The following is a 17875-nucleotide window of genomic DNA, read 5'->3' on the forward strand; positions in this document are numbered from 1 at the left end:
GTCACACAAAAAATTATTTGCTGTCATTGGTGTATACAGAAATATCTGTATTTCATGATTTTTTCATCGTTACTCACGTTACATCCTTGTTACTCACGTTACATTGTTACTCACGTTACAATTTTTGAACCTCTCTCATTATAATACAACTGCATGTACACAACTCTTTCACCATTTTTCATATTAGGTAGAGGCAGTATGAAGAGAATTTCCATTGGCACATTTTAAATCCAAGGGATATTAAGATATGAAACTATTTCAGTATTTTCGTTACTCACGTTACATTAGTTTGAGCAGTTTGGCAGTATGCTTTCTACCAATTCATGGGAATAAGGATCATTTTTTCCTTGCTGACAACTAGTAACTGATACCCAATACGTAATAAAAATCAACAAATCAATTACTTACCATTCTTTTATATTCTATGCATTCAACCCAAGCATTCAAGTGTATTTTTAGTGTAATTCTCAATAAAAATGTAAGTTAACTTTAAATTGTAATATCTGCCATTCTGGAGGTATATCAGAGTTAAAAATGGCTGTTCCACATGCCCAGAAGTATACTGAACAAAATAAAATAGGTGGCAAGTTTCAACATAACAATTTATTTTTTTCACCCCATGACACCAATCTCATGGAATTGCCCAGATGAAGGACACCCGTCTTTCATTAATCGATTGCACGCAACATTGGAGAATGTGCAGTAATATGAATACGTATGGAAGTTATGAAAGAGATTTAAAACTGAAAGTCAAGTTAAAATATCTTAACTGTGAAGTACGAATTGTCTTAGACCAGTTAATAAGGAAATGCAACGTACGTGATCTCCCTCGCACAAACAAGTTCTTCTGTGACTCGACGTAATAATAATCTCGTCAAGTCACGTCAACTGCAATAATTGTTAAAAACAAAGTGACAAACTATGTACGCATACTGTCCATCACTGACCTGTATAAACGCTAATATTGTTCGAGCATTATAAAATCCACTCATTTTCAAGGTGAATTTGATATAGAGTTAGTCGAGCCAGCGCACAGATCTTCCTAAAAAGGGATGAAATGTGATGAATTTATGGAAGTCTAGGATTTGTCTTGTTTTTATGACACGAAAACACTGGCTGCTGTTCTAACCTCCTTACTTAATATTTTCTTCAAAGGGATGGGGCAGGTGTGGATGGTTGGGGCAGAGCTAAAGAGGTAAATTTGTCACATTCGATAATTACGGCATATCGAATGTGACAACTTAACCTCTTTATACATATTTACGATATTACCGAAATAAAAGTGCGTATACTGCATATTAGGTACGCGTACAATACTGAAGTAACGTTTTGCTTAATTAAATTGCTATTTAATTGCTAAATAATGAACGGGTACAATATTATGTCCCATAGAATGACTTAATCTGAAAAATTTTTATCTCAATGGCTCCTGCCAAACCCGGCTCCGTACTGAATTGACATCGCTAAGACACTAAGTTATAGGCAAGGTGTAATGCATACATAGCTCCTGAAAATAGATCAGTTTCGCTTTCACAATTTCTGTTCCAGAAACCGTATTTACATTGTACGAAGCTATGGGTTTCTTGTTGGTAATCGGCACTCAAAACTCATATCATAAATGGATATTCTGCACTCTCTTGTGTCTGTGATACATGTACAATTGCATTAATGCGCATCGAAACATTCTTTGAGTATATCAGTGCTTGTTTGTGTATACTGGAATCTTGATGTACATTTACATAATTATGGTTATCGCAATTATTGTGATAGTTTTTAGTTTGAAAAAGTTAATACAAGTTGATAAGTTATTAAAAGTTAAAGTTACAAGATGGTTAATGGTGATTATTATTGTTATTAATGCATATTTCATTATCATCACATAACAATGATAGTCAGTGTGATCATGATCAATCGATGTATTGTCGTTTCTAGCACCTACCCTCGGGATCACTTGAACGTGGCCAGTGTTCCGGCCTCATGGGACTGGCGAAACATTAATGGTCGTAGCTACGTGAGCCCCACCCGCAACCAACACATCCCCCAGTACTGCGGCTCTTGCTGGGGCATGGGTAGCACCAGCGCCATTGCAGGTAAGGTCGTGATACAAATAAAGGTGACACAACATTTGCTCCTGCCACAATTGCTCCGATCTTATTTTCTCCAGGGACTTAGGGTTATAGGGTTGTGCTAAAGTTTTAGGTTTAATTTGATGTGATGATTAGGGTTAGGATGTGATGATCAGGGTTAGGGTTACCTTTGTGGGTAAAATCTATGTTTGGCTTAGCGTGCAGATATTTCATGGGAACAATATTGTCGCAGGAGCAAATGTCATGGTACCAGAAGAAACAGACAACGAAAAAATTAGAGTGCAATTCCACATCTCAGCCAAGTTGATTCTTACAAATATTGAGTAAAATCAGACGACGAGAATGATAGACATTTCGTCGATATCAGACTTAAAGCCTTTTCGGGAACTTTTCCAACGTTTTGTGTTTTTGCGTGAAAGTGGCATGCTTTTCCACATTAAGAAGGTTATCTGAAAGTATATTCCCTAAAAACAAGAGGGAAAACATTAAGTATTACTGTGATTGTTATGTTTGCGAGAGTATTCATGGAAAATTGTGATGACTTAGAAACTAGAGCAGCAAGAAACAAACGAAACCTTTTTCTGTACCAAGAGGGATCCATCTTGAAGTTTGCACAACAGGACTATGACTCACGTTACATGCCAATACATGTATCAATTCAGATGCATTGGCAATTAGGAGGCTTGCCTCCATGTTTGTTTAAAGTAATAGATTAAAATGTTTTGTTAGGTCCAATTACAAGAGATAAAGTGAGATAGACATTTCTACCTCTAAGTAGCAAAGTTTAAACTTCGAACCTCTTACAATCATCTTATACAAGCGAGTAAAGATAACGCGACTTACAACACCGTATAGAGCACAACGTTGACTGTCTGACTGTGGAGTGAAACGAACCCGAATGACTTTTTTATCGCTTTTCATGATAGTGGTTTTACACAAGGTATCTTGTATTATCACTGTGAATCGACTGTTCTGTCTAGGTTAATTAAAAACAGAACGAAACAAAAAATCTCTGTACCGAAAGACAGTTGAAGGATCCTTGCCCAAAATAATAACACACAAGAGAAGTATTTCGAGAGTCGCTTAAAGAGCCGATGGTAAAATGACACCCTTCATGTGAAAATTGTACATGTTTTTGAACATTAAACCTTCAAGTGAATGACTTGCTAGAAATTGGGAAAGGAATATCAGAAGAATTTTGCCAGCTGCGAGCTGGTATGTTTGTAGCGTTCTGCTGGCGTGGTAGCCATTTATGTTGAATTTGTTACAAACAACACCTTTATAAATTTATTCGACTCCTCTTGATATGATGTCTATGTTAGAATTTTGTCGTGATTAATATTTCTTTTGCCTACTTCTCTCATTTTTGTTATGAAATAAACACGTTCAAACAAAACCATATCCATTCTTAAGATCGCATCAACATCCTGAGAAATGCAACCTGGCCCTCAGCCTACCTCTCTATCCAACACGTGATCGACTGCGCCGGTGCGGGTTCGTGCGATGGAGGCGACGACGTAGGCGTCTACGAGTACGCCCACCGACACGGCATCCCTGACGAGACGTGCAACAATTACCAGGCCAAGAACCAGAGTACGTATTGGCTGTAAATAGCAGCTATCCTCTCTGACTTTCATAAATCTTCACAAATAATGCAAAAAAAAAAAAAAAAAAACATGCAGTGTAACTCGAATTGTATTTGTAATAATTAAGTATAAGTTGAGGAGGATTGGCAAATTCCAGGTTGCCCATTTATTTAAAAGGGGGTTTGCATTGGTTAAAAGTTGCTTTTCTGCAGTTACCATGGTAATAACACGAATACTTACATCCTATTGGTTGCTGCGTGGTTGCGGCCTAAGTAAATCAAATCACGGCAAGTTAAAGTTATAAGTAGCTTTAACATGCTGTTCATGTAAAATTGATATTAGCGCCAGCTTCTAGAAACAAGAACAACAAACAAACAAACAAACAAACAAACAAACAAACGGTCCCAGACAATGGCGAATGAAGCTGTCGTTAATTTTTCTTCTGATTTTTTTTTTTGTCATGTTAACGATATAAAAAATGCAGATAAAGCGTTACACAAAACAAGTGTGAAATTGCAACTTTCGAATCCACTATGGATAGTCTTCAAATTTTTCATATAGACCGGCATATTATAACAATGCATGATGTGAAATAACATGTCATAAGCTCTGCTTTTCTCCTGTACTTTTCCCTTTCCTTTTTTTTTCCATCCACAACTGCGCAGAATGTGACCAGTTCAATCAGTGTGGAACATGCACGACTTTTGGACAGTGCGCTCAGGTGACCAATTACACCTTGTACAAGGTGGCTGACTACGGCTCCGTGAAGGGCAGGGACGCCATGATGAAGGAGATATACGCCAAGGGACCAATCAGGTAAGATCAAGCCGGTTTAGGACTATTATTATTATTATCATTATTATTATTATTATTATCATTATTATTATTATTATTATTATCATCATTTTCATTATTATTGTTATTTTCATTATTATCATTGTTGTTTATTATCATTATTATCATTATTTCGTTATTGTTATCATCATTATTATCATTATTTCATTATTATTATTATTACTACTACTACTACTACTACTACTATTACTATTATTGCTATTATCGATTCAGCCTAATGAAAATGATGATAACATTAACATAACATACGTTCACATGGCAAATGCAGTTGATGTATAACACATACACACGATTGACGTATAACACAAAGTACTAGTATGGACAGGGAAGGATCGACCATCTTTGGCTTCTACGCCACGTATTCTTACTTAATTTATATCCCGTTCTTGTCGGATGATTTTTTCTTTTGGTTGGAAAGTCTCCCAGGAAAATATTATCAAGCAATTAAGAAATGATGGTTTGTATAGAACAGAAAGCTTCAGTAGTATCTTCGATTGATATTCCATTAAAAAAAAAAGCGTGTAACAAACACTTTTGATTCTTTCACATTATATGATTTGATATGCTGTAATAGTTATTGTTAGAATTATAGTAACATAGCAACGGGAATTTTTAAGGAAGTAGGGGTTGTCTTGTTGAATTATTTGCCAAAATGTGTTAAAACAAAGACAAATGTTTTGAATTGACATCATCCCCTTGTCTGATGTGCTTGTCATCAATATCTCTGTTTCCTGATTTTTTTTTTTGTGTGTGTGTGTGTATTTTATGCCAGATCTTAATGAAACTTCTGCCCTTTTGTTTGTTGGAGCTCATTTAACCTATGAAAGTATACAGAGCATATAGAGACAGTACACCTAATGAAAAATAGTTCATGAAAGGAAATTTGAAGAATATACTTTGATAGTGGGTTTTTTTTCGGAAAACAGTAATATCATGTAGAATATTTCGGTAGACAACATTAAGTTATGATACTTGAGAAAGGAGGAGGAAAGGGCTGGAATCAATCTTTAAAAAGTTAAGTTGACATGTCATTAAAAACAAATAAATAAATAAATAAATAAATAAATAAACAAACAAACAAACAAACAAACAACCGCGATAGTAAAGTTAGCCCGCGCAGGGGTCATCAGAATTTATGGTTCAGATTCATTGAATCATTCGCCATCTCACAGGGATAATATACGCTACCTCTATTCGTTTCGTTTCAATCAATTAACTCGTTTTCAATTTCTGAATACAAGATGAACCATAAATTTTCCTTTGCTCTCTTCTTCAGCTGTGGCATTGATGCAACGAATAAACTTGAGAAGTATTCTGGCGGTGTCTTCAGCGAATTTAAAGTGTTAGCATTGGTAAGCGATTCCTCTTCCTAATATAACGTTTTTTCTTTTTTTTGTTTCTAATTATCTCTCTACCATAAACAATTTTCGCTTTCATTCTTTTAATCCATCAGAGCCGAAAAAACAACAACACACAGGTGATGAAGTATCATACAGAAGATAAATAGCAAAATGAAATGATAATGATCATTTGATAATGATCATTATAGTATTGATAATTGGCTGATGTATGCGCTGTGGTTGAAACGAAGCCTACAGAAACTGCGAATTTTAAACCGCAGCCATTTTGATTTGTATTTCACTGAATTGCCTGAAGTATAGTGTTCATGTCCCGTTCTTCAAATGCAAACCAATTTTTCTGCCCATATAGTTTTGATTAACATCTTGATGCAAGAATATATCATTGTAGAATCAGCATATTCTGCCTCATTATAATGAATATTCTGCCTCATTATAATTTCTTTTACAGAAAAAGGCAATAAGAATATGTACTAACTCACATTATTTAGAACATACTGATCCATTATTCCTTAGACTAAAAGTTCTTAAAGTTGACGATATACACAAATTTCAAACAGCAATATTTATGTTCAAATACACGCAAAATCTACTCCCACTCTTCCACAACGCATTTTCCCTTAACAGGGATGTCCATGCTTACCCCACGCGCCATCGTAATGATTTCCATTTGAATAACCCTAAACTCCTATTAGCTCAAAAATCAATTCGGCATAACGGGCCTGATATTTGGAATTCACTCCCTCTCCACATAAAACAGTGCACATCTCTCTATTCCTTTAAGGCAAATACAAAGAAATATTTCTTGGCACAATATCATACGGTACAGTAATCATTAAACATGTACCTCTTATACTCAACAACAAGGCAATATTTTGGTCCACCCCCTTTTCCCTTTCTTTTACTTTGCTGCTTGACCCTTTGCCCATATTATAACATATTCAATCATTTTCTTAGAAGTGCTGACCATCAACACTTTCGCGCTTCATCACCTGCACACGCACTCACAGGCACCACTCCTGTTTACCAAGTAATTGTATAAAACTGGATTTACACGCATTTTAACATGGCCCATCCGTATTAGTGTTCAAGTACTACAATAAAAAATGGTAATTTAACTCTGGCTGTCCGTCTGTTCAAGCACGGCTTATAACGGCGGCCCTCTGCATTATATGTATATATTATATATTGTACTGTGAATCAAGTCATTATTGGCCATATAAACATTTTGTATGTTATTTAACATTTCATTTGTCTTTATATACAAAATATGACTTACTATGTAATATGTCAATAATTTTCAGAATTGTATTTGTGTAATTGAACCTGCCTTTGTTATTTTTGTATTCTGAAAGAAAATATGAAATGCAGAAAATAAAATCTTTTCAAACAAAAAATGTAACCATGGCTGATGCCATTGATATTACTTATGTCATATTCTGTTACGTCTTATGGACCTATTACTAAGGAAGTATATCACAAAGCATGCATGTACGACATCCAGGTTGCTAAAATCTTGCCGTTATTGATATGGCGTTATTTTGTTGTAAATTTTCCTGTATGAATACCTGCATTTTTTTTCAATAAATTTTCATGTGAATTATTGGTAACACTAATTACTACCTAAGAAATTGTTATCAAGGCAGTTTGGTATTGTTGCGCGTCATCCACTCTGTTGTTCTATGTATGTTCTCTGTATTTCAACTCGGACTGTCTTGTTTTGTATCTCCCCCGCCCCGCCCCCTTTCTGGTCAGACCAATCACATCGTGTCTGTGGCTGGATGGGGCGTGGATAACGCAACAGGAATTGAATACTGGATAGTCAGAAACTCGTGGGGAACACCCTGGGTATGCACCTTTTTACTTTTTGTGTCTTATCTTTCAATTGATATCATCACTTATTCATATATACATATATATAAATATATATATATATATATATATATATATATATATTCATATTCATATATGATTCTGTATTTGAAGAGTTTGTTCGCAAAAACCGATAAGTCCATTTTTGAAGATTTTGAAGTACGGTCTCTGTCATAAAGTACAAAATAATACCTTTTAAATGATATATTGATCACTACATATTATAAAGGTACATTTTTGAAGTTATGGTCGAAAGAAGCAAAAATTTTCTTATTATTCTCTTTATTTTTCTTGACCTTTAATCGCAAATATCTCCATTTGGCAAATATGGACTTATCGGCTTTTGCGAACAAACTCTTCATTTATATTTTATTATTTTACATTATATCATGTGAGCAAGAATGATATACCTTGTGTCCTGTGTTCATGGAAGGGCACTGGCGCATAGGCTAATTATACTCTCGTTAGCGTATGCAGCTACTAATGAACGGGTATATGTCTTGACAACTCGAAAATGATACTGTATATAGTTATGTAGATCCGAGGAAGGGGAAAATGCCATAACGTAAAAAGAGATGAGATTATTGGATTCATGAAGTACTTTGTAGTTATTAGAGCTTACTATAGAAAATACATAGTACTACAAGTAAAGTCCTTCAGTGTATTTATGTGTGTACGTGGTACATGTACGTAAAAATGCTGTTTTCAACATTTTCGACTCCCCCCACGTACGTATTTATAATAACACTTATCAAAGGAACAAACTGCAATCTGTTGCCTATTTCTAGAAAAGTACTTGACGTACATACGCGAGAGCACCTTCATACTGTAGTCCAAAGTCTATTCCTATTTTAGTCATGTCTTATTAACCCCCGTGTATTTAAAATCAATGTTATCACTATCATGTAGAAGTAGCAGCAGCAGCAGCTGTTTGAGATAGTGGCCCTGAAAGGGTGTTACTAATCCTTTATGACATTGCACTGCCCATTTCAGGGGGAGCAAGGTTGGTTCCGCATCGTGACAAGCCGCTACAAGGGAGGCGAAGGAAACTGGTACAACCTCAACATTGAGTCGGAGTGTCGCTATGGAGACCCCATCCTCCCTTGAACGGACTCCTATGGAAGAGTGGGGACAAAGTACCTCCCGGCAAAGTATTAACACACCCACTTCTGCAGCCGTGATATAATATACACGCGCACCAAGAAATTTAAATTAATAAATTCAAGCATTGTTTTTTACATGCTATGTGCGCATCAGGGTATGTGAAGGAGATTGCAGTATAGTAAAAGATTCAGAACATATTTGGCAGCTTGGGTTCTATAATATGTAACACGCTTGGTACTTATAACTGAAATGAATTTCGAGTGCAATAGTATTGCAAAGTATTGCTCTCAGTTCAAAGAAAAGATTGTATTTTATGGAGTCGGGAAATGAAGAGCATACACAGCTATCTATCAAAAGACCTCTCGGTCTGATTACAAAATGCATTGTAATCAGTACACCGTAACCGTATGCTACATCTTTACAAACACCTTTCCATGTATTTGCTAGATTATTATGTCTTCCATTTTTAAGCACTGATTGATTGCTTTATAATACCGAGGTTGCATGGTAAAAGTGACATAGCAGACTAATGACCGTTAATGTATAATTGTTTAGAGTAGTGAAAGTTTATTAGAAAAAAAAAATGAATTGCAGTACAAATGTTCATATTTTAATGAAAATTACAGTCTGTTTCCAGTCACAGGTATGTAACAGCAGGGAAAACAAATCAGCGTGTCGCAAGTTTTACTTTTTCTCTAAAATAGTACGAATTATTCTTCCGTAAGGCTGATTCCCGGATTATACTGTTAGAGATATAGTTGGACACGAAAGTCCATGGAAATCGGATAAAAGGATAAGAAAAATGTTAATTCACTCCATAGGATTAACTTTTCTTGTGGTCTTATAGCTACTGTTAACTCAAAATATGCGCCATTTTCGCTACATCATGTCATATTCAAAGTTTGAATTCTGTCCCACACTATAGTTCAATTCGAACATTGTTCAGATAAAGTTTTGCTGTACATGTTACTGGACATGTTAAACATTTGCTGATGAAGAGGATGTTGTTATTATACCGATTTCATTCAAACTATTAAAACTCTCTATGACTGGTCTATGAACTGTTCTATACCACATCCGGAATTCGTGCCATTTAAACCATGCGTAGCCACCTAATAAAAATTGTGGTGGAGAGCAATACTTTAAAGTCGAACAGCGAACTTTAGGAAAAACCGTTAGAAAGACCGCTTTGACGTCCCTCGAGGTTGGGCACAAAACAGTCGCAATACTTGAACACTTTGAACAACACTCCATACTGACGGCGAGCTAACTCTTAAAAACTTATTTGGTGACCTATATTTTGTGTTACACTGTAGTTTTCTATAGTCCCAACGGTCAAGTGGGCGACCAACACAATACAAATTTACTAACACAATGAAACTGATACAAATTTATTAAGTTTTTACGATGATTACTGATTTCTTTTTTTGTGTGTGCAAAACCTGCTTGTATCAGAAGGTTAGTACCAAATTATTTTTTTGTTCACGAAGTAGATTAAAGATGATCAGGACCAATTTGTTCATCCCCAGGAATCCAGCTCAATTATTCATTATATTGTGCTGTACATGTACTGAAATTCCATGTTTTGAGTTGTTTTGGTTAAAATTATATTGTGTAGTATTAGACTGCGGGCCTTAATGATATGTTTTCATTCCATCAGTACTTGTATTTCATTTAAAAAAATCATTGTAAAGAGACTTGTATGGCGTTTCCGTAATTAGCGAGTGGTGAATTGTTTTACGATATATATTTTTCTCCAGATTATTTGTTAAGTGTACTGGCTATGCAAATTGTGTACCGCGTAAGTTGTTCGTCTCTTATTATTGTCGCGCTTAAGTCATGATTAAGTTTCATTGAACTACAGGTGAATAGTGTTTATGCATTTTCTACAAGTTTGTTGAATCGTCATGATCTTACTGAGATCTCAATGTGAATAAACTGCATGTTTTTGTAAATGTTTTTACCCTGTATTATTGATGTCGTCGAATACAATGTACATGTAGTATGCATTTACATTGCAATTCAATGAAATATCACTATAAATGATTATTATAGGGTTAACAAAATGACCTATTCTTGAGTCATGCTATCAGTACATTGTGTATCTGTAAATCATGCACAAAGGTAGAAAAAGCAACAATTTCTTCTGGGATCACCTACACAATGTTCGTTTGCACTCCAAAACGACACATACGTACACCACAGACGCCCTCACACAAGGAAGTATTTACCACCCGCTTATGATTAGTACACGCATAATAATGTTCTCATCGAAAGTTGTCAATTCAACAGTGAAATTATCACTGATGTTGATATAGGACATAACGTGTTACACGGTATGCCAACGTAGAATCTCCATAGTTACACTGCAGACAAACAGGTGACGCCACATGCGCATGTATCATGTCGGTTCTCATTCCTTTTTTTTTTCTGGTGTGTGTGTGTGTGTATGAAGTACTATGGGAAGTTGCATCCACCATAATCCGATGCTATCATTTGCGACCAAAGACCCTGACATAAAGCAGGGAAATGATAAAATGGAATCAACATCGTCATCATGATATGGTCGCGAGTGACAAACTGACGGCCACCTGACAGATTGCTTTAACGCTTGCTGTAAAATATATGGGTATTTTTGTTCTCTCTGTTTGATTTGAAAAAAAAAAAGAATCGATCCCTATCTGTAATACATGCATGCAATGTATTTATGTCTTGTTACGATAACGTATCTTATATCATTGTGAGGGGGGATCAAAATATCCACATTTGTTGACACACGCGTCAACCAAGCGCAATAGGGCACTTTAACAGGTGAAATTGGCAATTTCCGATAACAAGACAGTATTACTGCTGTATTTTCATTTAAAAGAGACCTACTGCGAACTGCCAACAGGAGCGGTAGTGTATGCCATTCCCCTTTCACCAGCGAACGACTGCCCCAGATCAACACGGATGATCAGTGGGAACCATGGTGAAGTCATCGCCTTTCCCCTGAGCAACTGCCGCATCAGTGGTGGGTGCAACCGCAGCGACAGTTGTGGCGACGGCTTGAGCAGTGGTAACGGCAACGGCAACTTCTTCTATTCCTTCAGAGCTCGACTGGCTCCTGCTGTCGCGCCTGTAGTCACGATGCCGGCGCGAGCAAAATGGATCGGATAGATGGACATGGAACTTCCTGAATAATCTCATAAAAAAAAAAAATCGACAACTCACGCACACACACACACACACACACAAAAATATTCTTTATTTCAATTCCATTCTATATCAGGCTCATTTTTCACAGTGAAATTCATATGAACAAAAGTAAGCAACTGCATTCTTCTTGCTTGCGTTGCTGAATCATTTTCTTTTTAAACATACCGTGCAATATATATAATATATATAATTATTAGGATGGAAGGCGTTGCTTTATTAGTGACATAGCTGGACAGTCTGTTTCGGCCGAAGCCTCGTCACCAACTTAATCAACTTCGTAACAGTTCGTACAGCGTAAGACATACAGCTTTTGTGCACTCAGGCAAGCAAACAAAAGATACATGCACGTGGCTGCTTCATCTGACACTGGTACTGGTAAAGAAGGGGCATATGGCTTGTTATAATGTAGGCGGGGGTGGGTACTATCCGTACTATTCCGCAAGGGAAAACTTAAGTTCAGAATTGCTAGTTTCTTGGCCGTGATAATGTGGCAATTTGTTGCACCGGTTTGTTTTGGGTGAGTATAGGGTTGGGCATGTTTCACGATCCACCATGTGAGTGAGTAGGGGGTGCTTACATCCTTCAATCCCCAGATGCATTCGTTCAGCTCTGTCTGGTGTCGTTTCTCATTGTTTCACAGCCAGCGCCACGTTTTCAAAAGTGGGGAGAGGGGGCACTTCCGGGTTACATCAAAGCTAACAACAACAACAACAAAAAAGGGGGAAAAAAGGTCTTCATTGAAAAACAAAGCCTTACCGCGCCTCACACTCCAAGGTTTCTATTTCTTTCTAGTGCCATTACGCACTTCCGGGGTAAAAAAAGAAGAAGAAGAAGAATAGTGTGGGGGGGGGGGGGGGGGGGGGGGGGGGCAAAGTAGTGACACCTTATGTATTCCTTTGTTTAGTATGGTGCAAAAAAAAGGCCGATGTATACTTTCTCGTCGCTAGAGGTCGCTACCGTCGCTTCATATATGACATTCTTGGCCATGTATTTGCCAGGGATCGGGCAATCCTTCCTTCCTTCTGCAGTTGCAGGAATCCTTGGCTTGTTCCTGACCAGTATTGATTATTTTGTTGTTGTGTGCCTTTGTTGTGGTATGCATATTGTCCATGCAGCTGCAGCTGACTTTCAGGGTGTTCTTGTTGCATATAATATTGTGAAGCTGATGCTCTTTGGGGAAGTGGTGTTCAACGAGGGCTAGGTCATTCTTGGTCGTGCATCAAACACTTGATGTGCTGCTGAATCGCATTCTTTTTTTCTCTCTCTCTTCTTTTTAAATACAAATCATTACATACATTCAAGAGTCATACAAAATTCTACACCGACACTATAGTCTTTTTTCATGAATTCCCAGTGGCAAGGAGGCAGACACAAGGAAGATCCCTAAACCAGGGAGGTGTTTATAGAGAAAGAAGTGGAATAACTTTGCAATTTGCGCAAATTTATGCGTAAGTTCTACAGTAAGGCAATTGCTTGCATATGTCAGCATTTCACGGACTTTGATGCTCCAATCCGCTCTACCATGCATAGAGTTTGGATATGGAGACCAAAGAAGAGGTTCTTGCGTTAATAATCTAAGGCTGTATTTTAAAATTGAGTGTTAAAATCCTTTGTGAAACTTTTAGTAATATGGCACGAAAAAAAAAATCCTAGCATTTTTTCTGCAAGTCCTCTTGTTATTTTCAATAATGGTAATGATAATGATAACTACAGGATTCTTACATAGCGCATTCAGATTTGTTGAGAATTTGAATCCGTCTTACAGACTATTGTACTCCATAATTGTTTTATGTAGGGCCTATCTCATAAAAAGTTACATCTATAGCTATCTTGCGCACATTTGTGCAGAATTTTGTTCAACAGGTTTAGCATTTGAATCTAAAGCTTTCGGATTGAGTAATTGGCTACTACTTGAGTAGTGAGTAACTGTTTTACAGCCCCCCCCCCCAAAAAAAAAACATTTTGAAAAGCTTTTGTTCCTGCGTCCTGCTCTCTGCACACAAAATAATTGCTAAAAATTGAAAGAGACACCGAGTTGCTGGTCGATAGGTTTGCTGTGATTCAGGAATTAGGCATACCGAAACAGAACTGCTGTCTTTTGTCAAAGCAATCTATTGAAGGCCTTATTTACCATAACTGCAGATGAAACAAAAAAAACCAGCTTTAGTGTTTCAAAGTAATTCTAAAATGTGAGATTAGGATAGAAAAAAAAAAAAACATGTTACGCATAGTTAAAGATACGAAATGTTAACAATAGATATAATAAAATCGTTTCTAAAATAAACCGTCCACAGTTATGGTTTATTGAGCAAAATTGTGATACGTGTATCTCCTTTTATGTTAGGCTTTATTGCAAACTTTTTATATGGTAGGATGTTTTGTGATACAATTGACCTATATAAATGAATCAAATGTGATATCTCGAACATCCCTGCCCTAAATGCAAACAGTACCTTTAACACCAGCGGCAAGGAGCAGGGCCCCTCCCCCTCCTCCCCCCCCCCCCCACCATTCCGTGGTCGGAGGCACTGCATGCGTGTTCCCAAAATCTTCGGTAACGAAATAAAGGGGTACGACAAAATCTGGCCCGAGAATTCCAATAAAGGGGGAGTATTTGACTTTTTACCAGCGGGTTTTTGTATATATATATATATATATATAAAATGGTATTATTATCCGCGTGTAGGAATAAGAGCATGAAGACGATGAAGACAAACAAGTTGACATAATGCATTAGATTCCAACTTCATTTATTTGTAAACCAAATTTTCGACCCTTGCACGGATCTTCCTCAGGGTAACAGGGTAACACATCCCCTTTATATATATATATATATATATATATATATATATATATATATATATAAGGGGATGTGTTTCTCTCTCTCTTTGGACTCCTGAGAATTTTATTTTATGATGAGAATATTTTCTTTTCTTTTTTTTTGCTTGGTTTCTTTTGGGTTCTAAGATCCCATTTTTCTTTTTTTTTAACACAAGAAAAACCTGTCCTGCCTCTTCCATGTGGAATACCACATTGCTCAAACTAGGTACTCCCTGCGTCAGAAGCTAGATCTCATAAGATGTTTACACAACTGCAACGTGATAGCTACCGGCGGGGACAAAAGTAAATCGCGTTTAGGATTTTTATGATTGCCTTTGAACACCATAACAACTTCAAGTCAATCAGTCAACTCACCCGCTTGACATATGTAGTATAAAACCCTGGTATGTCAGAATGTCTTGACGTTGTTATGTCCACAAATTTGATGACGCCAGCGATGCCTCGTGTAGGTTACAAACTTACACGACATGCAAAAGCTGACGAAAATTTTATACTGCACGTGTGCCAACAAATAGATCAACAACACGTCTAAGGTAAAGTATCTAAAAACGATATGCTGTATTTCTGTGCTACAGCTGTCCATATAGTGTCATGCATTATTGAATTATCTCTGCACCGCCTATACAGCATTGTACAGTATACAGTGAACTAGGGAAAAGGCACCGTGTGACAAAGTTATATTGTTTGGGAAGCTGTGACTTCTTCAACATGTTACATGTCCTGTAGAACAATAACACCCTTGAGAATACTCCTCAGCAACATTACCCCTTTGGAATTTGTTTTAACGAAGACATAATATTATTTCACTATGATCCTACCGACTATGTAGTCTCCGATTTCGCATGTTTGATACGTTTAAGCGCAGCTGTACATTCGTGTTTGAAAATATTATGATAAAAAAAAGTAGCAGTAATATTTTAGAGCAATGAGTCTCTGTTTTTGGGAGAAGTATGGTATAAATAGAAAATCTGTAAAATGGACAGTCATTCAATTTAAATTTTGTTATCAACAAATTACAGAGTAAGTTGTTTCAATCTATTCAAATAATATGATGGTGTTTTTAAATCTGTTCTACTAATCAATTGTAATACCAAAAAGTATACGTCTTCGGCAAACTCCTGTTGATTGATTCACCCACATCAATGTATAAAACGTCCTGGACAAAATTTTGGTCAATTTTAACAAAACTTGTACAATAATTGACATAAACCCTCACTTTAGGCCCTACAGTAATCTACAAGTCATCGACATATCTATGGTACAAGGATGCTACAAACAAAAAGTAATAAACCAGCTGATAAAAATCCCATGCAATTATAAGTGCAGAAAAGTGATAGCGACTAAAGAAATCTCACCACACATATTCAGAAGCATGAAGGAAAAAACAAATGCTGAATTTTGCAACGTTACGATTTTGTTAAAGAAGGTTTGCTTTTGCACAGAATAGACAAGCAAGTGGAGAATCACTGCAAAATGAATTATATCTCTTAACCATTTATAAGAGTTTTAACGTCTCTTTCGTATCGAGTAATCATTGTCTTTCTAATAAGGCGTGTATACGGAACATCACCACGGAGTAAGTCTTCACAGAATTTGGTTGCATTCCGTTTAGTGATGAATTTATCCTCCCGTATATCACCATTGTCCGTCTTATTTTTCATGATGCAATCATCCATCACACTTTGCTCCAAGGCCCGAAAATAAGCAAGATGTTGGTGAAAGTGCTCGCCATATTCTCGGACTTTCTTCCAGAATGTTTTGTTGAAATAATCATAAAGCATTATATCGCCGGCATTCCAAGAGCGGATTCTTTCAGCAGTTCCCTCAGTGAGTGGATATCGGTGGCTTTTGCTACGGACAGTATTAGATATGTAGAGAATATCCATGTAGTTCCAGCACATCAATTTCCGCAGAAGAATCAAGGACTCGTCAAAGTACTCGTTAATCATAACTAAGTCTATTTCCCTCGCTAATTCTCTGATTTTCTCATTGATTCTCGTGAGATTTTCATCATATTTGTGATCAAAACCGAAATCATACAGCTGTCCATTTCTGAATCTTGTCCACAGAAAGCTGTCATTGGCGTTATACACTTTCACATTAGACATGAATACTTCAGAGGATTAGAAGCATTAATTTTCAAACGCCTTGCGATTTCAAAATATCCAAAGAATGATTCGAACTGCTTCACTGGGTATCGAATTATTGAGATGTATTTTGCATGAGGCACAGCAATATCCATTTGCCTCCGATTGTATCTAACATGGTTAACCAACATATCAAAATCTTTCCTCTTTCGACCCCTGACTTTTATGACCATCGAAGTAAGAAACAATTTGTCTTTTGAAATGATGTGACTGCGTCGATGTACTGCAACGTCGAGATCGCGAAGATATGCGTACCGTTCGAATATGGATGCTAAAGTCGTCGATCCTGTTTTGTGTGTTTTTATATACTCTACTCTTTGAAGAGGTTGGCAGGTAGCTTGATGCGAATCGGATCCATTGCGGCCAATGTCGGCAGCAAACATGATCGAAGTTATAGATAGTGACCGATTTGATTCACTCGTTGTCACATTTATTGTTCTGTAGATTAAAAAAAAAAGATATTATGAAATGGTAAAGTTGAACAAGCTATGATATCACATTAGTACGTATACATTTCATTTTTCCAATTGAGGGATAAGAAGTACTGTATGTGTGCCGTGATTTCCATACAAAAATACAGTATATTAAAACAGACGTTTACAGCTGTACCTTGTAGGTCTATAGTTTACCGTGTATGTCGTCTTTAGATGCCATGATAGAAGCAGCAGATGCGTATTTTCTCTTATTAGATTTAAACTATTTCTGCAACTTTCTTTTTCAGTAATACAATATACAAACGAATATTACAACAGTAACATAGATACTTTGGTAAAATTGTCGCCTCCCCACCCCCCAAAAGAAAATCAAGTTGGACAAACAAATTCAAT

General features: G+C 36.6%; 1 protein-coding gene and 1 pseudogene across 1 annotated transcript; one reads left to right on the top strand and one right to left on the bottom strand.

Moving 5' to 3' along the window:
• Positions 1 to 1157: 1157 nt before the first annotated feature.
• LOC139708373 (cathepsin Z-like) lies at positions 1158 to 8880 on the top strand. The gene is made up of 7 exons (XM_071620325.1): positions 1158 to 1195; positions 1933 to 2090; positions 3501 to 3680; positions 4339 to 4489; positions 5805 to 5880; positions 7642 to 7734; positions 8752 to 8880. Exons 1-7 carry the CDS (start codon positions 1158 to 1160, stop codon positions 8863 to 8865), a joined length of 810 nt encoding a protein of 269 aa, XP_071476426.1. The 3' UTR covers positions 8866 to 8880.
• A 7508-nt stretch (positions 8881 to 16388) lies between these two features.
• LOC139708374 (galactosylceramide sulfotransferase-like) lies at positions 16389 to 17431 on the bottom strand (annotated as a pseudogene).
• Positions 17432 to 17875: the final 444 nt, after the last annotated feature.

This window comes from Diadema antillarum, unplaced genomic scaffold, assembly GCF_040938485.1.
Source record: "Diadema antillarum isolate AM-2024a unplaced genomic scaffold, OU_Dant_1.0 seq00001329_RagTag, whole genome shotgun sequence".
NCBI lineage: Eukaryota > Metazoa > Echinodermata > Echinoidea > Diadematoida > Diadematidae > Diadema > Diadema antillarum.